Source organism: Xenopus laevis, chromosome 1L, assembly GCF_017654675.1.
Source record: "Xenopus laevis strain J_2021 chromosome 1L, Xenopus_laevis_v10.1, whole genome shotgun sequence".
Classification (NCBI taxonomy): domain Eukaryota; kingdom Metazoa; phylum Chordata; class Amphibia; order Anura; family Pipidae; genus Xenopus; species Xenopus laevis.
In genome coordinates, this window is record NC_054371.1 from 157958018 (window position 1) to 157981715 (window position 23698).

A 23698-nucleotide genomic window follows, 5' to 3' on the forward strand; every position below is an offset into this window, starting at 1 on the left:
AGGAAATTGTTAGAGTTTAAAATCGTCTCAGGAGCCAGAGGAACCTCGTCTTCAGGAGAGAACATTCGAGATAACGCATCCGCTTTAACGTTCTTTGACCCAGGATGGTATGTGAGGTGAAAATTAAATCTCATGAAAAATAAAGCCCACCTTGCTTGTCTAGGTCTCAACCTCTTTGCCGAACGTAGATACTCTAGATTCCTATGATCCGTAAAGATGAGAATCGGATGTTTAGACCCTTCAAGGAGATACCTCCACTCTTCAAGAGCTAGCTTGATGGCAAGTAATTCACGGTCAGCTACATCATAATTACATTCACTCTTGGCCAACTTACGAGAAAAAAAAGCAACAGGATGAAGATCCTCTTGAATCCCAGTTCTCTGCGACAACACAGCACCCACCGCAAGTTCTGAAGCGTCAAACTCCAAAATGAAAGGAAGGGAGACGTCTGGATGGTGAAGAATTGGGCCTGAAGTGAAGAGAGTCTTTAGTTTCTCAAAAGCCCCCTGAGCCTGTGTGGACCAAAAAAACTTTTGATTATTGCGAGTCAACTCAGTAATTGGAAGGATGACTTGAGAAAAATTCTTTATAAATTTTCTGTAAAAATTTGCAAAACCAATAAAACGTTGAACAGCTTTTTTGGAAGACGGAATTGGCCAGTTAAGAATTGCAGAAATTTTCCTGGAGTCCATCTGGATACCCTGAGGAGAAATGAAGAAACCCAAAAAGTCCACAGATGATTGTTCAAACACACATTTCTCGATCTTGGCATACAGCTGATGAGTGCGCAAACGTGCCAGGACCCTCTTTAAATGTAGTCTGTGTTCTTCCAAAGAATTAGAAAAAACAAGAATATCATCAATGTGAGAATTTACGCATGCGTCCTGTCCGGCGCAGGCGCGCTAATGCACGCCGGCGCGCTAATGCACGCCGGCGCGTGACGCTGGTGACGGGCGCGAAGGCGCCGGCGGCGGTCGCTGGCGCAAGGACGCAGGCGGAAACGCCTAAGACGGACGTGCTGGCGTCAGTTCCGCAACGCCAGCGCAAAGACGCCAGTTTGGCGCCAAAGTAACAATATTTAAACCAGATCCAGACTAAGATGCATTGCCTGGTTATTAGGTTGTTTGACTGAAACCCTAGCGTCTTATACTCCTGAATTCTTGTTACCGACCCTTGCCTGTACCTGGACTACGATTTCTTCTGCCTGTCTCGACTCCAGGTGGGTAGCGGTTGTGTGAGGCGCTTGTGGGTTCAATATCTACAGCTCCAGCTCCTTCTACGACTGGATTATACTGGTAAACCTGACAGTGGCCTGGTTATACTGTCAGGCTTACCAGTATAATCCAGTCGTAGAAGGAGCTGGAGCTGTAGATATTGAACCCACAAGCGCCTCACACAACCGCTACCCACCTGGAGTGGAACAGGGAGCAGGGTTGTGGAGAGTAGCCAATGAGACGATCAAGCGAAGTACAAAAGGATTAGGCAAAGTCGTAGTCAGGAGGTCCGAGGTCAGAAGGCAGGCAGCGATATTCGTAAACGATGAGACAGGCCGAAGAGTCGAGACAGGCAGAAGAAATCGTAGTCCAGGTACAGGCAAGGGTCGGTAACAAGAATTCAGGAGTATAAGACGCTAGGGTTTCAGTCAAACAACCTAATAACCAGGCAATGCATCTTAGTCTGGATCTGGTTTAAATATTGTTACTTTGGCGCCAAACTGGCGTCTTTGCGCTGGCGTTGCGGAACTGACGCCAGCATGTCCATCTTAGGCGTTTCCGCCCGCGTCCTTGCGCCAGCCGCCGGCGCCTTCGCGCCCCCGCCCTTCGCCAGCGTCGGCGCGCATTAGCGCGCCTGCGCCGGACAGGACGCATGCGTAAATTCTCACAGGTTGGATCAAGTTGAAAATTAAAATGTAATCAAGTGCAACAGCTTCCAAAAACTATACAGTACGTATCTTTATACAAATAATAATCAGAAAGCATTTACAAATCAAGCCCTATTTATTGGGTTCATTTTACCCTATTAAACTGCATTGTTTATTATTCCAGCGCCTCTAATATCCATTTTGGATTCTAACATTTTCACTCTAGAAAGCGATTTCAACATTGGAGCACTTGAACAAGCCAAATGTCAGATGCATGAAAATAGTGAGTTTGCTACTGACATATCTGGACATAACGGGGCAAATCAGAGGGGAAAATGTCACTAAGCAAGAGCTAATACAATGTCACTGCAATCCCAGGTAACAGTTATATTTGTATTTCATTATAAATTACACTTATATCCGATATACGGTTAACGTTCCTTTTCCAACCATTATCACTGCAAAAAAGTGTCTTTTTCGCATTTTTTTTTACTTTTAATTTAACCTCTATTAGACTGGAACATTCCTATGATAAAATAAGAGATTAACCCTTCCCCCCCAAAAAACGGTGTGCTTTTGCATTCTCACTACATACGGATTAAATAACAATAATGACATTGCTACACATACAAACAAGTGCTAACCTATAGGTAAATCAAAAGAAAACTTCAAACCAGAATAATGTATAGTGATGTTGTATTATGCAAATATGTTGTTTAATAGAACAAACTGGCAATGACCCTTTCTAAAGAAAAACCAAAGATATTGGAATATGAAGTATCTTTTAGAGATAACAGAGCCAGTATTAACTCCCTGAATGAGAAAGTCAGTTTGAAGAATACTATCTTGGTGGAACAGCAGAAGAGAAGCAGAGACAGTTCTTAAGTGCTTCTTAGTACTGCTTTCTTTTATCAAGCTGAGATGAGACTTTAGCTATGTTTTATCTCTAGGTGGGTGACTCCTCTTGCTCAATCCCTAGGACAGCTGACCCAGGGGTCACTGAAATGAAAGTGAAAAGCAACAGGTCCCTGGCAAAGGTCAAAGGGTGAAATGCAGCTAGCCATGTTTGAAAGGTTATACATATACTGTAGATATTAGGCAGGGAAGGAACATTTACATAGAGAAATCAAAGATGCCACCAAACCCTAAAGGGCACCTATCCCTTTAAAATTGTTTCCCTACCTGAGGTGCAGGCTGACAGAGCACACACTTCTGATGAAGGAAACAATAGTATTACTTAGACTGTAAGCTCTAAAGGACAGGGACATCCTTTCCACATAGCACTTTAGATATGTGTCCTTATATGAGCTCAGTGTACTGTGTATATTTATTGTATTTATTGTCCTCCCTGTGTGTACTGTTATATATTGTACTTGTATGCATTGTATGGCTCTGCGGCTCCTTAAAGGGATACTGTCATCGGAAAACATGTTTTTTTCAAAACGCATCAGTTAATAGTGCTACTATAGCAGAATTCTGCACTGAAATCCATTTCTCAAAAGAGCAAACAGATTTTTTTTATATTCAATTTTGAAATCTGACATGGGGCTAGACATTTTGTCAATTTCCCAGCTGCCCCTGGACATGTGACTTGTGCTTTCTGGCAGGCTGCTGTTTTTCCTTCTCAATGTAACTGAATGTGTCTCAATGGGACATGGGTTTTTACTATTGAGTGTTGTTCTTAGATCTACCAGGCAGCTGTTATCTTGTGTTAGGGAGCTGCTATCTGGTTACCTTCCCATTGTTCTTTTGTTTGGCTGCTGGTGGGGAAAAGGGAGGGGGGTGATATCACTCCAACTTGCAGTACAGCAGTAAAGAGTGATTGAAGTTTATCAGAGCACAAGTCACATGACTTGGGGCAGCTGGGAAATTGACAATATGTCTAGCCCCATGTCAGATTTCAAAATTGAATATAAAAAAATCTGTTTGCTCTTTTGAGAAATGCATTTCAGCAGAATTCTGCTGGAGCAGCACTATTAAATGATTCATTTTTGGAATTTATTTTTTTTCCCATGACAGTATCCCTTTAACAGTGCTTTACAAGTTATACATACATACAAATGCCACTAGCAAACTAACTAGTCTCCAATCCTGGAGCTCCCAGGGAGAGAGGGTAGATAGGATTGAGGGACACATCTATGGCTGTTCCCCCCATAAGACTATTCTTTCCCCCAACTGCAGTTGACATTCTGTCAGCCCGTATCTCCAGTAGGGAAAGTAATAGGTACCCTTTAATGGGCATAACAGGTACCAAAAATCATATCTACTTGTATGTTACTATAATTTATTTATAAAATTTAATAAATCTCTTACCCCTCCAAACCTTTTTTTGCATTTAGAGCCAGACATGGGCCAAGAAAACAATTAAGCTTTCTGCACTTACAGAGCAAAATTCTGGCTATAAAAAGAAAATTGAATTTACCAGGGCAACTACAACGTATTTGCTGCCCATGATAAAGTGCTGCCCAAAGAAACATGTTCACCTTGCCTATTGGCAAAAGCACCCCTGAAGAGCTTACAATCTAAACATCTATCATTTACAGCCATCAATCTATGTCACATTGCTTGCCATTATCAATAAATGCAATATGATATAAAATTTTGTACAAATAAATGCTATTAGTTTGATAATTTCTCTTATCCGCTACTCAACATTCAACATACAATATAAATAACAATGATGTAGGCCTTTGATGGTTACTAGATCTTTAGATGACTGGAGCACAAGACACAATACTGCACAGACTGCATTACTGATTCCTAAAACTCACATTGCATGTACTACACATTCTCCAATTGTTATGTGATCTGGTTATCCTAGATAAAAAAAGAAGTAAACTGGTAGGAAATGTCTATACAGAGAATAGTAAGTTGAGTTTGTTTCAAAAGAGACTGATAGCTACAAAAGGAGGATCGGTTTTATCACCTGCACTTTGCCCCTAATGAGAGTAAATGTTTATTCCAAACACCATGAGCTGAGCTGCCCTCTTCCCACCCGCTGGGATCCATATTGTAATCCAGTCAGGTCCTGTTAGTGGGCTCGAGCTGACAGGGCGAGAGCTTCCTTAATGAGGGGAGGCAGCGGCTCCAAGCCTGGGTGGGGGTATTAGCAGAGAGAGCATCATGTCTGCAGTTGCTGGCACTTAACCCTTGAATTTCTCTCAATTAATATAGGCTCTTACTGAAATTCTCATCCATCAAATCAAGATTGTTAGTGTGACCCCCTTTTTTAAAAGGATAAGTATAAGACAAAACATACTGAGTAAAATTGCTCTTGAGTAATTAACAGTGCTAATACAAGAATACTACAAATGCATACAATTAAATTATTTTTATGTTTTATTACCTATTGAGAAGCAGTGCATTTTCTGTGTATGTATTTTCTTCAATAATGCCAGAACTATTGTATTATGCACTATTGTTCCTTCCTCAAGGGTTGCCTCCTAAATGGCAAAGAAAACTAGCTAATATAAGCAGTCCTAAATGAATACATATAACATTTATGAGCGAGACAGAAGTACATTGCCATTACAATTGTAAAACTGCAATAAATCTTCCAAGCATGCTTCAAAACAAAGTACGAAATACTGCACCTGCAGGGTTTTTATACCTACATGTGACTATGGCACAACCATTTCCCAGTGCTCAAATAACAATATGTCTTTTTAAAACAGCTGTATTACTTAATTATTTGATATTTCTTTATATGTATTTAATATCTTTTTTTATATGTATTTAAATGTGTGCACAGTACCAGCAGTAATCCATTAAATGACCTGTCCTGCAGGCCTGCTGCCAAATATAGTTTTAAATAAGTAAATGAAAGTAACCTAAAATGCAGAATTTTAGATACTGACCTTACTGCAAGGGAGCTCACCATCTTGGATTTTATTAGGTGTGTCAGTGACATGCACATACTCAGTGTGCTCTGGGCAGCTGTTCAGAAGTTAAGATTAGGGGTCTTCGCAAAACCATCAAGTGGAAAATGAGGTTCACCTATCATATAAGCTAATACGAGTGACAGCAGCACAGATCATGTGCATTGAATCAGCAGAAAAGATGGGGAGCTACTGGGGGCATCATCAAATGCACAGATCTCCTTCACTGCTAAAGGGCTGTAGTTACCTTGGGCTGTACAGAACCCCAAACCGTAATGTACAACATTTCTGCCTTAATGCTTTAGTTAAGCTTTAGTTCTCCTTTAAGCCAAGAGTTTCTCTGAAGACTGATTACTATAATTTACAGCTGACTCACCATGACTAGCTTTCAACCTTTTCGATACCTATATTATCAGATAAAAGTGTAAAAAAAAGAATTTTGTTTTCTATTACAATACATTTCATAAGAAATAAACATTGTAGGTTATTTTCTAGGGCTTTTTATTGCAGTGACTTGTGTCTGGAGATCAAGTGGATCAACAAACCTCAATATGATGAAACATTAGCCTACCTTTTGCTATGATTACATGTATTATTTTGCTATATATCTTAAAGTCTGTTGGAATAACAGCTGAATAACCAACCACACTGTGAAGTTATCTATGTAAGGAAATCAACATCTCTGAAAATGATGTTTGGTTGTTTTTCTCCTAAAGCTGGAATACACATGTAAAGCCGTAATGATTTTAGATGCACTTATAAGAAGAAACATAATTATTGTCCACATCAGATGCTGTTTTATGTGTGTGTGTATACATAGTGAATAAAGTACCTCCTTTTGTAAAATTAAGGATATAAGTTACCGAGGAGTTCCATATAAAAGCACAAGGCCGAATGCATTGGAAGTTCATGGAACTCCGAGGTATCCTCATATTTTGCAACAGGGGGTATTTTATTCATTATAATACAGAAGTTTCAGTAAGTGTGACAGAAATTACATCACTAAGATCCGATTATAACTGATGACATCACTAAGCACAGTTTAGAAGGATATAATTTACAGGATATTCATATATATATATATATATATATATATATATATATATATATATATATATATATATATATATATCTGAAATGAAGATCTGCACTTCACAGGTCTTAAAAATAAACTTAATTTATTCAGCAACAGATATATATATATATATATATATAATGTTTCTATATGGTCATGGAACGCCTCTGTAACTTATAATATCCTTAATTTTACGAGAGGGGGTACTTTATTCACTATATATACTATATAAATGTATGTGTGCATATAAGTTTTAAATATCATGTAAAATATATCCTTATGTGTTATATTTGTCACAGTGATACCAGAAAGTGACAGATAAAATGATGCATTTCCATAAATATCATGGCCACACCACCCAATCAACACAATGTTCGATGGAAGCAGTAATTCTGTAGTGTTTAAGGTAGGTTCACAGACTGCATGTCTTTAATGATTGAATAACCGCAAAGCAGTGGCTTCACTTTAGAGCAATGGTAGATAAGGAGATTTGTCACCCGCAGTTAAATCTGTGCTACTACGGGCGACAAATCTCCCTATCTGCCATTACCCTTATATAAAACAGATCACAAACTGCTTCAGAAAAGGTTGTCTTGCTCTTTATAAAAGGATAATGCTAATATTATTATCAACAAATTTTTATATATTGGACAATAATTTATTATTTTACCCATAAACCATAGTGGAATGATAATTGTCTGCAAATGTGAGAAAGCTAGCACATTTGCTTTACTTTACTTTGAAACTTGCATAACATTTCATAATTTTTTTTATTAAACTAGGTTCCATGAGTTTTTCTTTGCTACCGAGAATTCTGGCGCCACCAGCTGGAAAACAATGATAATCAACATTTAGGGATAGACTTCTGGTTTATTGATGGTGGTGATTACCAACTCTACAGTAACACAGTAGTGATCAGTTGTTAACACCAGTAAATGTATGCCGATAACTCACAGAATGAGAAACATTTGCATGACAAAAATGTGAACAGAGTTGATCATTAACACTTTGCTGCTGTCTATAGAATATGGTTATATATATATATATATATATATATATATATATATATATATATATATACACACACACACACTACTACAGTACATGACATGTACTGTACAGATGCAGAGTAGGATGACTATCTCTCCATTATCGAGGAACATATATCAATTGCCTCCAGCAGGATAGCTACAATTTGAGTAGGTATCTGCTGATATCAAAGACTTTTCATACCAAGAACAGAATGGTAAGGTGCCTATTGTGCCCAGTAATTTCTAGCTATGGCAGGGAGATGCCTGAACAAATGCCTGAACAAATGGCATTGTTAATAAACACAAATTAACCTAAACTTGCTTAATGATATTATCAATTTTGTTGAACATTGTTTTGACATGTAATCAAATAAAGTAAAGGTATGGGACCTGTTACCCAGAATTCTCGTGACTTGGGGTTTTCCAGATAATGGATATTTCTTTAATTTGGATTTTCAAACCTTAAATCTACTAGAAAATCAAATATTAAATAAACCCAATAGGTCTCCAATAAGGATTAATTATATCTTAGTTTGGATCAAGTACAGAAAACTGTTTTATTATTACACAGAAAAAGGAAATAATTTGTAAAAATTTGGGTTATTTTGATAAAAAGGATTCTATGGGACACGGCCCTTAACTAATTCTGAGCTATCTGGATAAAGGGTTTCTGGATAATGGATCCCATACCCGTATATCTATAATAGAACTGGAAAAGCAAATTACCCTGTATGTAATCTGTTGTATAGCAATCGTTTGTGAAATTTGCTTATATCTGTATAAGTGTCCAATGTCCTATCATTGCTATGCCTATAAGACAGTGAAGGTACTGACAGAAGATGTATATCTATGTACTAACTGTCCCCCACTAGACTTACCCTCTTTTTCTGACTGAATGGATAAAAAGGGTACATACATTGGCAACCTTCATGTTTGAAAGAATAAAAGGAAAACAATAGCCAAAAAGCTTTTATTTCCCGAAATAACAGCGTAGCAATTAAGCAGGTCAGAAAGTGTCAGAAAAGGCTCACTTTCCATCTTGAAGCTCAATGACCTGAGAGAGAAGGGCCAAGAAGCGTTAGTGTGTTTCATGCGTCGGTGCTTATGAAGGTACACTTAGGTAGTGCAGGTTTTTTTAGTACACACTAAGATATATTTTAGAGGAAGATCATTTAGAATTCTACTTAAAGGAAACTAAACACCAAAAATATAATAAGTGGCAGAGTACAGTTAAATAATCCAAAAATTTATGAACTGCAGCATTATTAACACGTATTTATATAGCGCCAACATATTGCGTAGCACTGTAAAGTAAATTTAATTATACAACTAAATCACATGAATTATATACATAGAACATATAGAGTTACATACATCACAATCAATACCGGTACAAAAGGTGAGGAAGGCCCTATGCAAGAGAGCATACACTCTAAAGGAAAGGGAGTAATACACAAGGTGTGGGAGTGGGCAAGACTGAATTAAGTGGGTGAGAAATGTGGTACTGTATGAGGTGTTGCATTTGGTAGTTGAGCAGAGTGAGGGTAGGCTTCTCGAAAGAAGTGCGTTTTAAGAGATTTCTTGAAAGCAGAAAGGTTGGGAGAAAGTCGGACAGACTGTGGGAGAGAGTTCCAGAGGAGGCGTGCAGCCCTTGCCAAGTCTTGAATGCGAGCATGTGAGGAGCTAATGAGAGAAGAGTTGAGTAGTAGGTCAGTAGAGGAGCGTAGTAAGCGGTTGGGTGAGTATATAGAGATGAGTTCAGAGATGTAGGGTGGGGCAGAGTTATGAAGTGCTTTGAATGTCAGGGTCATTAATTTAAATTTGATTCTGAAAGGTAGCGGAAGCCAGTGCAGGGATTGACAGAATGGCGTGGCAGAGGAGGAGCGGTTGCTGAGGTGTATGAGCCTCGCAGCAGTGTTCATTATGGACTGGAGAGGTGACAGTCTCTGGAGGGGAAGGCCAATTAAAAGAGAGTTACAGTAGTCTAGACCTCATTTGACGAGAGAGTGAATAAGAATTTTGGCAGCATCTTGGGTGATAAATGATCGTATTCTGGATATGTTCCTTAGGTGAAAGTGACATGATTTAATAAGTGACTGGATATGAGGAGTGAATGACAGGGCAGAATCTAGGATAACCCCAAGGCACCGGGCCTGGGGAGAGGGTGAGATAGTGGAAATCCCAGCTATGATGGATACTTCTGGGATGTTACTGGTGTTAGTTGGAGGAAAGAGAACCATTTCAGTTTTAGAGAGGTTTAATTTAAGGTAGCGTTGCGACATCCAGGTAGAGATAGCGGACAGGCAGGAGGAGACGCGAGTTAGGAGTTCTGGGTTGAGATCAGGAGATGAGATCTGAGTATCGTCAGCATAGAGGCGGTAGTGGAAACCATACGAGTTGATTAATTTGCAGAGGGAGGAAGTATAGAGGGAGAATAGTAATGGTTCCAGGACAGAGCCTTGAGGAACCCCAACAGAAAGAGGTAGGGGAGAAGATGAACGATTGGAGATGTAAGAAGAGAAACAGGACAGGGCTGTGTCACGAAGGCCAAGCGAATGGAGGGACTGACGGTGGAGAGGGTGATCTACAATGTCAAATGCAGCTGAGAGATCAAGTAGTATTAGTAGTGAGAAATGATTGTTGGTTTTAGCGGTTAAAAGGTCATTAGTTAGTCGAGTCAGGGCAGTTTCAGTGGAGCATTAGTGAGTTACATTAGGGCTCAGGTAAACACTGCTGTGTTTTTTACTACAACTTACGTGCTACATGAATCCAATTATGTCTATTAATACCTGTGGCTGTAGCCATTCTGCTTTCTGTTTTAAAGTGAACCTGTCACCCAGACACAAAAATCTGTATAATCAAAGTCCTTTTCAAATTAAACATGAAATCCAATTTCTATTTTTTATTAAAGCATTTATAGCTGTTGTAAGCTCATTTAAAAATCTCACTATTACTTTCACTTTCCATTCAGCACTTCTTAGATGTCACTGCTCTCCACATATTCCCCCGCTCTCTTTACCATTTAATTGTGTAGCCAGGGCATGGGGATGGACATCGGGTCCCCCATTCTGGTGCACAAACAAGATTCTGAGATGATGCAAGGCTTGCCTTAATAACAGTGTGCACAAAATGGCTGCTGCCTGCTTGCTATAATTTTGAAATCCCAGCCTGAAGGAAGCAAGATTCAAACAATTTATATAGTGTAATTAAAGTTTATTTTGCTTGACTAATGTGATAAAATAGGATTTAGGAATATTTTTTTTGGGTGACGGGTCCCCTTTAAGGTAAAATGAAAGAGCACTAATAGACTTTAATGACAATAAACCATGTTATTGTGAATTAAAGATTGCCTGCTTGAGTATATACCAGGCAATAGTTTTTGTGTAAAATATGAATCTAATGAGCTCACAAAAGGGATGGGGCGTTCACATTTCGATATTGAGAGAAAAAAACATTATTTCCTGTCCTGCATTTTATAAGTTCCAATTGATTGCAATAAATCTTGAAGATAACTGTGTAGGTGCACAGTGTCAGTTAAAGCCTGCTGATTTATAGCAAGATTTGGAAGTGGCTGGAGCGTGAATATTTACTATACTTGTTTGTCAAATGGGGTTGTGTCACAGTATGCGGTTACTGGTGCGGGTTTGGAAAGGTGGTGTGTCTAGCTTTTGGTATTGTTTAACAACAGTATTTTTATTAAAAATAAAATTCTCCTTGCGAGCACTCTACCCCCTGAACAAGGAGGGAGCTCCTGGTGTAGTTCGCCATCATGCAGCACAGACATGAGCCTCTTGAGCTAGCACCCTACTCGAGCAGGCCTAGGTTGCATGCATACTTGCATGTAGTTGCGTGACAGTGTTATGCTTATGTGTGTGGCCTCCTACACTGGGCGCGCTTTTGGCTGAATAAAAGCAAATGTCACCAAAAATGGTCCAGCATTAAATGGAAAGCCTTCCAAAAAGAGTAGCAGCAAAAAAAAAGCCCCATCTGCATATTATATAACATTGGTTTTGGATTTATGTGGTTATGCTGTTTAGAACAGTGTGTGAAATATATATTATTAGGGCAATATCAAAATTCTCTGCTTTTTTATTATTATGTGTGTGACCTTTCTATTTTTATTTGGTGTGTAATGTTCTTCATAGTGGTGAGATGGCTATCCCCATTTTTAAATGATGAAGAGCTTTCATTGCACAAATGTCAGTGAGTCATTGACGTGTAAAACACAACCCCCAAACTCCCAGAAAACTAGCATCAGGGGGCTGGGGTATAAGTGCTTTCAGATTTGCATCCAGGGGAAAAAAAAAAATCTAAATAGTGAAGTTCACAATTCACAAAGTGTATTAAAATGGCAGATAGGATAATAATTGGAAAATTGGAACAATGAGACATAGTAATAAATAATATGCACCTGAATGCTGGATAGATATACTGTACAGTAACACCAGAAAATTAAAACAAAGGCCACTATTACTAATGTGACAACTGTGGGGAAAAAAAGTGTGTGGGGGGTTGTATTTTGTCATTATAAGAGGTCCAGATAATACCAGTAAGGGGCCCAACCCAAAGTTTGCACAATTCATTATTTTGGGTTATGGGTACATAATAAAAGTCAACTTTCAACACCATATCCTACAAGAAGGAAGATCCCAAAGAAAGATACCAGGGCACAAGTTAAAAAGAAACTGTCAGAGGTTGTGATCACCATTTACATTTTAGGCACATCAGAAGGACAAGCACTGCAGAACATCTGTAACCTTGGATAACACAGGGTCCAAGACTTTTGCCCAGTCCCTGATCTCCTTCATGTGATGAAGTGCCCTAAGGGCTTCTTTTGTCCCTTTGTGGTAGATGGAAGAGCAGCTTTGACAAGTTCTTTAAAAAAGACCTTGACCTGTCAGTAGGCATGCCATCTCCTTTCTCTACACCTGTCCTCTTTCTTTAGATGACATGAAGGCCTATTTTGCCCCCAGGTGAGGTAACTTTGTCCCTAAATGTGGCATTCTGAAGCATTGTGATATATTTACATTTATTGTCAGACTAGCTCCAGTTTTTCAATCTCTATTATCTAGCAAAAATAAGATAAAAGTGTGTGTGGAAATGTAGGAGGCTCCCAAAGATTAAGAAAAAGTTGGACTATTAAATTTCTCTCTCACACAGACTCATGTTTTCATTAAATATTCTAGCAATACATGATTTGTATCCCTCTATCTCAGAGCCCTCATATAATATGAGTGCCATAAAATTGGTCTTCTCTCAGATTTTCTTAAAGAGATTACCATGACTGGGAGCTACGGTTGATAATAAATCTGCAACTAAGGGATCTTTGTTATTGTTATTTTTAACTAGAATTGCTTATCTTTCCTTACCAGGGGATCTTTTCTTTCTTCATTGATTGGAATCTTCTGTCCCCATGACACTTCTGTAGAAATCAGACTGACATATAACCAACTAAATACTACGCGATTATCTATATAGAAGTAAAAGGGGAAGACAGGTTGCACATATATGTATGATATTTGCATGTTTCCCATGAGTTTTCTTTGTAGATGTTTTGGGGCAGATTCACTAAAGGGCAAACTGGCCGACACTAGTGTCAATTCGCCAGAAATCCCATCCGCAGGGACATCGCCAATTCATTTACAGGCATAGAGAACGAGACCGTCACTTGCATTCGTTTGCACTCTATCGACAGGCGACTTTTCACTGGTGAACGGTTGTTACTCCGCAAATTCAGTAAAGTGCAAATTTTTTGCCAGAGTTTACTTCGCCACCTCAGACCAGGCGAACTGATAAAATGAAGCAACATCTTCCTCAATCTTATGTCAGTGACATCATATCCTGTATTGATGTCAAATTAACCTAAGAGCAAGAGTGCTAGCAAAGTTTCACTAGGCAGAATTGAACGTGAGCTGAAATTTGCTATGAAATGCTCGCACTGCCTAAGTAACACTAAAAGTCACCAGCGTTCTGCTGTATCGAAAAGTCACCAGCGTTCTGCTGCTATGCATTTTAGTGAATTTGCGTAGTGGTAATGAATTTGCGCCTGACGAAGTGGAGCGGAGTGTGGCGTATCGGTCGCTGGTGAAAATTCCCCCATTAGTGAATTTGTCCCCCTGTCTGAATATAGAAATGACAAAAGTATCACATTTAGGTCACTGACACAAAGGGGCCCATTCACTAAGTTCGAGTGAAGGAATAGAGGAAAAATAGTTTGGTTTTCGAATGTTTTTTTTTGGCTACTTTGACCATCGAATTGGCTACTTCGACCACGACCTTCGAATCAAACGATTCGAACTAAAAATCGGTCGACTGTTCGATAGTCAAAGTACTGTCTCTTTAAGAAAAAACTTTGACCCCCTAGTTCGCCACCTAAAAGCTACCGAAGTCAAAGTTAGCCTATGGGGAAGGTCCCCATAGGCTTTCCAAATTTTTTCCTGATCGAAGGATAATCCTTCGATCGATGGATTAAAATCCTTCGAATTATTCGATTCGAAGGATTTAATCGTTCGATCGAACGATTATTCCTTCGATCGTTCGATCGAACGAATTGCGCAAAATCCTTCGACTTCCATATTCGAAGGATTTTAATTCGCCAGTCGAATATCGAGGGTTAATACATCTGCCCCAAAGTGTATCATGGGCAGTGAAACATTTTGACAGAGGTCTTTCTGCATGACATATTATTAGTCTGCTTATTTTTATGTAATCATACGAGTGGGAGGTGTGATCCATGTTGCTGACAAGTATATAAATATTTAATTCATAGACTACTGATCCAGTGGTCAAGATGTCATGTGAAATTGTTTTTCAAATTGTATTTTTTGTGTATAACATTGCTTTGCTATTTGAAGTTCCTAAACCTGACTGTTTTGTCAACCTGACTGTCCCTTCTTAACCTGTCAGTTAGAGTTTCTATTGCTAACAGACTACTGCTGCCCAAATATGGCAGCCCCTCATAGAGAAACATGGGGTAAGGAAGGTAATGTAAAAGCATAAGGTACTTTTATTGCAAAATTATAAATAGCATTCAAAGACAATGTTATGGTAGATATTGAAAAAGGTTATTTTCTGGTCAATCAGTATCTCTTTAAGGTCCCCACACACAGGCAGATATAAGCTGCTCACAGATTAAGTCGGCAGTTTATTGGGCTGTGTATGGGGCCCTCTGATGGGCTTCCAAGGGCCCACGATCAGACCAGTCCAATATTGCTCGCCTGAAGGATTGGCGAGATCTCTGTATGTTGGCAAGATTTACTAATGATGCACTGGTGCTTTTTAGCTGTGTTTTGTGTTGCTCCTCAACCAAGGCATTCTAAAAATGTAATGAAAATACAGCATTAATAAAAAAAAAAAACAGCAATAACTAGTGGCAAAATGTTTTTATATGAACAACCTTTGAATGAGAGGCATCTCTACAGGTTGGTAACTGTATTTCTGTTGCTATGAAGTTAGGGGTGTAACTACAGAGGAAGCAGACCCCACGATTGCAGGGGGAACATTCAGAGATGTAGGGAAAATAAATCAGATAGTGAGCTATAGACATTTACAAAGATCATGGACTATTAAAAAAACTGTTACTGAATTAAATGAAGTGAGAGAGACAGCATAGGGCAATTCTCAAGACCCATTTAGGCATCCAAGATATGCCCCTCTATTCCAAGATTCGCCAGCCCTAATACTAGGCACAACTGGCAGACACTTTATTAACGCACAGGAGAGACAGGGTATTACATTAAGCAGTTGCCTGTTGCATCACTTAAAGGGGTTGTTCACCTTCAAATAAACTTTTGGTACAATGTAGAGTCATATCCGGAGATAATTTGCAATTGTTTTTTATTTTTTATTATTTGTGTTTTTTTGAGTTATTCATCTTTTTATTCAGCAGCTCTCCAGTTTGCAGTTTTAGCAGTCTGGTTGCTATGATCCAAATTACCTTGGCAACCATGTATTGAAATGAATAAGAGACTGGAATATCAATAGGAGAGGGCCTGAATAGAAAGATGAGTAATAAAACATAGCGCTCCAGCTCATCCAATCACCATGCCGCTTTACCGGGACTTGAAATTCTGTAACCAATAAGGGAAGAAAATGCTGTCACTGGAAGACGATGCAGCCACCTGTGCTCCCCTCCTCCCTTCTGTAGTTGGCAGCTCACTGACAGCAGGTGGGCCACACTAATGAAGTAAGTACAACATGGCAGCCCCCCTAAAGGGCACCAATTTTTTTTTAAACTTCTGGGGGGGGCAAGTTTTTTTACATTGATGTTTAAGGGGGGCCCTGGCCACCAATTTCCTTATAACGTGGGGAGGGGGGGCCCTGGAAACCATTTGGCAACCATTTTATTTTTACCATTTGGGGTCCTAGCCACCAATATTTTTTAATGGGGGGCCCTGACCACAAATGTTTTTTTTAATGGGGGGCCATGACCACAAATGTTTTTTATTTTTTATTAACATGTGGGAACCCTAGCCACCAATGTTTTTTTTTTTTTTTACTGTGTGGTGGGGGGTGGACCTGTAGGTGGGTCTTGCGGTGGGCGCAGCAGCGCCAGGCCCAGGAAATTTTGTCGTATGGAGCCCTGCGATTTCTGATGGCGGCCCTGCCTGAACATGAAACCACAATGTCAGCTTGGGAGGCACACAGAGCAGATTTCAGCTTAAACACAAATACATTGTGTATAGCAGCACCAAAATTCACTCCTAATTTTATACTAATTGGCTGGGCTCCCATCTATGGATGAGCCCCACAATTTTTGAATCACTGCAACAGAAAACTGTAAGAAACTTTAAAACAATACATGTGTTGGCTTCAAGCAGGGGCATAAACACAGACAAACCAGACCCTGATCTTCCAGGCATGGAATGTAAAGAGCCCAGTAAGACCCTAATTATACATCAATTTTAATACATTTTAGTAGAATAGGTCAACTTACCAATTGTTGGGGGCTCTAAATTGAATTTTCTGTAGGGCCAACTAATATAGTAGATAAGCCACTGGTTTCAAACGAGTCAAACTTTAATTGTGAATTAAGAACTGCAACATGCAACCTTGTTTTCCTTTCGGAAACACCTATATTCGCCTCTGCACATTACTGCATGGAAAGTACCTACACAAAGAATTGCAGCTGTTAAAATATTTTCACAAATGTTCAATAACGCATGAAATGTATCCCGAAAGAAACTTGCACGAGGGCGCTCTAACTCACACGCAGCTGTAGCGTTGTGGAAACTTCCACTTCCGGCCATGTGACTCGCATCAAGATGGCGGCATCCATGCTGAAAACGTGAATCGAGTGGATTGGAACTGTTTTGTTACTAAATATCGTAGAACCATGTCTCGGTTGATTGTGAAAAATCTCCCTAACGGGGTAAGGATGCTTTGTTTGTGCTCACGATCCATAGACAGATTCCCCATCCCAACACACACTGCCATATCCGCGTATTACATTCCGATAGTCACAGTTTTAGTTTAGTACTAGGGATCAGATTCGTTTTAAATTTGCGAGCTGGATAAAGTACAATGTGCCACTTCATACTTCTATTAAAGTTACTTTAGTACAGCGCTAGCGATCTTGTAGGCACGTGTTTAGTAAGCAGCGCTGAGGCACCACCACGTCCACACGGCGTGCATACCATGTGTCAAATAGGGAAGGATCTTTGATCAGTGGATGGGCGCACTGATCTTTAAATCAACCCATTTGCTAAATTGCAGATGACGCCCGACATGCAGTCAGGGTTCATTTGTCTGTAACCCCCTCAACCAAAAACCAGACTGATTTCTAAGCAGCAGAACCGTAGAAAGGGACCTATTGGATAGCCGCAGGAAAAAAATGATAATATTAATAAAATAGTATCCAGGGTTATGGATGTCTTATAGCTTAATCTACAGGTAAATCATTCTTGTTTGTTCATAAGTTATGTGCAAGTTCTGGCAGGATCACACCTTTAATTTTACTAATACCTAGTCCCCATTCATACTATTGCACTAGGGTTTTTAACATAACGCCTCTTAGGTAAGTTCAGATTTTAAAGAGATAATTTACAATTGAGTGGAGCAAAGTGCAAAAAAAAAAAAAACAGGAGTAGAAAGCCTTTTTTTTGCCTTCAGCGCTACCCTCTCTGAATGCCACATTGGTAGAAGCAGCAAGTGGGGGAATGTGGGCATTCCCCTGCCATACTTTATATCCATTCACCTGGCTTAAGAAAGTTGCAGCTAGAGCCCCCTGCTTATTACCACATGCTCTTAGTCAGAGGTTGCTTGTTGTCAAACATTGTGGATTCTGCACTGCAGCTCCCACTGTTGCCATACAGTATGGTACGGTACAGTATACAGTATGGTAGCATTTGCTGATCATAGATAACATGGAGCACCCTACATATATTCTGTTTTGTTGCTCCATGCTCTTAGCTTTTCTGTTCTTTCTTTGTTTTGTGACAAAAAGTCACGCAATTCCCCTCGCTGGGATTCGGGTTCGGTTCAGCCAGGCAGAAGGATTCGGGCCGAATCCTGTTGAAAAAGGCCGAATCCCAAACCAAATCCTGGATTCGGTGCATCCCTAATATTTTCACTCTTGCTTGTTCTGCATCCAGTGTATTCCTTCCTATTTTCCTTTCTTTAATTCTTCTTTTTCTCCACTCCTCTTACTAATGCTCAGAGCTGCCATCAGAAAATATGGGGCCTCTAACTTTGGCTTAAACTTGCTTCTTTCTTCTGGTGTATACTGCAACACAATTGTCTTTTGGTCCATGCTGCAGGATATTTTCTCTGCATTTAACTCCCAGTACAGGCATGCAAGAAATGAATTCATTGGGGGGGGGGGAGTTCAGGCTTAGCCCCAGACAATTTAATTTTCTCTTAACTGTATTGTGTATTTAGGCCAAAGTTAGCTGTACCGGGACTTAAACATTTAGGCCAAGATTTGTATGTGCTTCCAGAAATTTAGCCCAAAACAAAGCCTTTTCCTCCTTGACCTAATAAAATCATATCTATAAAAGTACATGTTTTCTAGATACGATACAGACTTTAAGGGCTGGTTTACTAAGGACCAAGAGAGTGCTAAGGACAGAGAAATGACAATTAAGCTGGCCATAGATGTAAAGATTTTTAAAAGATCCAATCGTTATCGTGAGACCACAATTATCTCAAAATGATAGTTTAAATGTACGATGTGTCCATCAACTTAAAAGACCATTTCAGGCGATATTGCCAGCAAAACTGAAGGGCAGCTGCCTGCTTGGCCCTGCAAACATAGATAGATTGCACTGGGACCGATAAAGATTGAAATCGGTCGTTCACCAAAGAAGAATCGTCGCGTCTATGGGAACCTTTAGATCACAAAGCTGTAGGATTTATCCAAATGATGTCATTATTCTGTTATTGCCAACTACTGATAACACTTCTGGTATCAGTAGTCGGCAATAAAAGAATAATCACAGAATTTAATATGCTCTTTGAGTGCTCTCCTCTCAAAAAGCATATTAAAAGTCTAAACTCTTAGATCACCTAACATTAAGCACTTGTGTGTACCTATTCAGTGGCACAACTATGGTGGCTTTTCATTTAAGTTTGGAGAGGATCCTTACCGACTTGCTGCTTCCTGTCTCTATGGCAGGGTAAAGGGGTAAAAGGGGGTGTTGCAGTAACTGTTTGCCGCTACCATTATCTGCTATTTTCTGTTTCCTTTTTCTTGTGTGGACCATAGTGCAAGTATCATCTGACATGACTGCAAGCTTTAAATGTGAATATGGCCAGTTAAAATATTACATTTGTTTTGACACCTTCACTCCAGATAAAAGAAGATCGCTTCAGAGAGCTTTTTGCTGCATTTGGCACTCTCACAGACTGCAGCTTAAAATATACAAAGGATGGCAAATTTCGAAAGTTTGGATTTATTGGATTTGTGTCAGAAGAGGAAGCCAAAGCAGCTCTCGGTCACTTCAACAAGAGCTACATTGATACATCTCGTGTATCTGTAAGTGAGAATATGAAGCTGCTAGGAAATTACGTTGTGGCTTTTGTGCACTTAGGTAAAATTGTCATTTCTTATTTTTCTGAGGTGGAACTTTGTAAATCATTTGGGGATCCTGAAAAGCCCAAAGCTTGGAGCAAACATTCTCAGAAAAATGATAAAGATTCTGAGAAGAAAAAAGACTCAAAGCAGACACCTACTGACTCTGCAAACTCCAGAAGTGTGAGTTTTAACTACCAGTCTGGTCTGTAGGGAATTTTTTGTTGATGAAAATAACTGCTAATAATTCTCATATTTGTCTTTTTGCAGACTAAAAATAATACAACTGCCCTGGAAGAAGTAAGTGAGCTACAGTTTAGTTGATTATAATAATAATTTGAAGTGTAAAAAGGATGCCTCCTATGAAAGAAAGAATTGTTCTTACAGCTAGGTTGCCAAAAGAGGGGAATTTTGCCTGATTTGGCCACCTATGTGCTGGGCCAAATCGGGCTAATCCATTGTTTGCACAAGGGACAATTATCAGTTCATAATGTATATCTGTCAGAATAGGACTGCACCAGTGGGCGTATGTGGTCAATGGCTGACCGTATTCTAATCCAACAGATCTTGGCCCTCCTATAAGGATCAATAAGCTTCCAACTCACCCTGGTGGCACTGAGTCTGTAGGTAATTTTTGCCTGTTTATGGTCATCTTAAGGGTAGTCTACCTACTTTGTTGTGGTCACACCAGAGGTTGGTCTGGCAAATCGTTTTTTGTAGGATAAGTACAAGCAGATACAATATATCAATGCATTATGTGCATCATTACCATTCATCATTATTTGAAAAGGAAGTTAAGTCTGTCTATATGATTTCTCAGCTATTGCGATCTCCTTTTCTGCAGCTGGAAAAGGAAGATGACTTCAAGGAGTTCCTCTCAGTGCACCAAAACAGAACAAAGACATCTACTTGGGACAATGACACCCATGTAGTAGTAGAAAAGAAACAGAAAAGTCAGACACAAGATGATTACCTGAATTTTGATTCAGAATCTGAGGAGGATAACAGTGAGAATGAAGTGGAAAATGATGACAGAAATTCAGTCTCCACAGGTAAGAAGAAACTCCAAAGGCACTTGTGGGATTCTACCACAACAGGAAAATGTCTCTGTTAACGATCCTCAAATTCATTTTTAATGGAAAGTTTACTTTAACACGTTTGTTTGTAATTTTATAGTTGTTATAGTGCATATTTGCTATAAGTAGTATTATTTATATTTTCAATTTTTTTATTTACCTCATTAGACAAATTGTGCTTTAATATTCAAAAATTGTCTGGTTTGCTAGCTTAATTGTTTGCCCTTAAAGAGGTTGTTCACCTTTTAATTAACTTTTAGTATGATGTAGAGAGTGATATTCTGAGACAATTTGCATTTGGTTTTTATTATTTGTGGTTGTTATTTAGCTTTTTATTCAGCAGCTCTCCGTTTGCAATTTCGGCAATCTGGTTGCTAGTTTTCAAATTACCCTAGCAACCATGCATTGATTTGAATAAGAGACTGAATTATTAAAGGGGTTGTTCACCTTCAGATAGATCAACAGAAATAACAACTTTTTCCAATTACTTTCTATTTTCTATGTGTCACCATTTTTCTAATATTGAAGTGTAACCTGTCATTTTTCACCTTCTAAAGCAGCTCGGGGGGGGGGGGGTGCCGACCCTGTAAACTGTTCTAAATTCATACATTTCTTATCTTTGTCCCTGCTAAACAGAGTTTCATTACAGGCAGCTTGTTAGAATTGATACAATAGTTGCTAATACTAATTCCGAGCTGCTGCTGAGAAATGTATCAACTAAATGTTGCAAAATTGTAAGGCTGCACTGAATTACTGAGCTGCCAGACTCAAACACTAGAGACAGGAACCTTAAACTTTACACTTAGATTTTGAGAAAACAGTAAAAAATAAATAATGGAAAGTAATTGAAAAAAGGCTTTATTTCTGGGGAACAATCTGAAAACAACTGAACAGAAAAAAGTGTTCGGAAGGGGAACAACCCCTTTAATAGGAGGGGGACGGACTAAAAATATAAGCAATAAAAACTAGCAATAACAATACATATGTAACGTTACAGACCATTTGTTTTTAGATGGGGTCAGTGACCCCCATTTGAAAGCTGGAAAGAGTCAGAAGAAGAAGGCAATAATACAAAAAATAAATAAAGAAGACCAACTGAAAAGTTGCTTAAAAATGGCTATTCTATAACATACTAAAAATTAACTTAAAGGTGAACCACCCCTTTAATAGAGTTCTAAATGCATTTTTTTTTAAATTTTATTTGACTTCTGTTGTTCCGGCCATTGATACTACCCCTTATAATATTAACTAGTTTATCAGTGTGATCCAATAATTTATTGTTTAGTAAATCCATGGCAAGGTTGAGATCATTGTCATCTTCAACAGAGATAACATCCGGTTGGCTCTCTGGCTGTTTTCAGAACTCAACCACACAGCCTCTCCCACAACAACAAAGAAGGGAGGTTTACTTCTGCAGCATCGGGAAGCCACTGACTGCTTGTTCATGGTCTGTGCTACACTGAGTCATTAGAGCATGTATTACACGAACATGCATTTTTCTGTTTTATAGGAAAGCTTGCTTTGAAGTCAGAGATTTCAGATATGGAGTACCTTAAATCTAAGGTAGTGCGAGATCCCTGCCCTGCCTTGTCTGAAGAAATAGTGGAAGGAGAGGAAGCCGAAAAGTCTTCAGAGGATGATGAAGCTGTGACTCTGCCACAATCTACAAAAAAAATTGAGCAGCAGGACTCCAAGAAGCGCAAAGAACCTATGAAAAAGGTGGGCCAAAAGCAGATCTGCAATGTTTTTTCTGTCAGCAGATTAAATTCAATATAAAGAGACACAGTACAGAAATAATAAAAGTCCGTTGCACTGTAATTGTAAGGCTGTTGGCAGAGGAATGTAACTGCAGAAATTTTTTTTTGCTGCACTGGTGGCAGTATGTCTGCAGTTACATTCCTAACAGGATTAATGTAAATTGTCACTGGTTTAACATATGCATTACATAGAAGCCCAAAGTTGCCATGTGAAGCAACTGCAGGCTACTGCACACTGCTTGTTTTACCACCGGTGATGTTCCAAATGTAGGTAAGCACCTGAGCACCAGGTTAGGGTCAAAAGCAGACTAACTGAACAGTTATGTACCATGTGGTCCTCCCTTAAATTTGCTGACTTAATGACAGAGGTTAGAGAGCTGCAATGGAGGAAGTTGTGTTCTGATTATTATGTTAGACATCAGTTCACTCCAGCTTTTATCGGTTACATTTATCTATTTAACCAGTTTTATTTTCACACTGAACAATTCCTTTTAAATTTAGTGCCTTATCAACTAATTTTTCTTTTTCTCATTCAGAAATCAGCTGTACAGAATGAGCCTACAACTTCGTATACTGTCAAACTCAGGGGTGCACCCTTCAATGTTACAGAAGTATGTAATGGGATCATATTTACACAGACCTGCCAAATATTTTTAATTTCATTTTTATGTTAACTTTGTTTTTATTTTGTTGTCTCAGTTTTACTTAACCAGTGATTGGAAAAAGTAAAAGGGGAAAAAGGGATGGACAGCAAAATCAAGCCAGAAATCAATAAACAATGAGCACTAGAATATATATATGATCCACGTGTTCCAAATATTTGTATATAAATTTAATTTTTTTCCAATAAGTTTGTCTTTTATCTCTTAACAGCAAAATGTGAAAGAGTTCCTTGTACCACTAAAACCAGTGGCCATCCGGATAGCGCGTAATACTTATGGCAACAAGACTGGTAGGTACCCAGTGGTCAAGAGAACACCCATGAAAAAATGCATCCTAGTCACACACAT

The 23698-nt window shown here is 39.0% G+C and overlaps 1 protein-coding gene across 1 annotated transcript in view; it reads left to right on the forward strand.

The window, feature by feature from the left end:
• The first annotated feature begins 17097 nt into the window (after positions 1-17097).
• Positions 17098-23698, forward strand: part of rbm19.L (RNA binding motif protein 19 L homeolog) — a 30164-nt gene continuing 23563 nt past the window's right edge. Inside the window, 8 exon segments of the mRNA NM_001094604.1 lie at positions 17098-17215; positions 19637-19819; positions 19904-20038; positions 20126-20155; positions 20700-20907; positions 22442-22650; positions 23225-23299; positions 23562-23640. Coding sequence (NP_001088073.1) covers positions 17180-17215; positions 19637-19819; positions 19904-20038; positions 20126-20155; positions 20700-20907; positions 22442-22650; positions 23225-23299; positions 23562-23640 — 955 coding nt within the window. The 5' untranslated portion in view covers positions 17098-17179.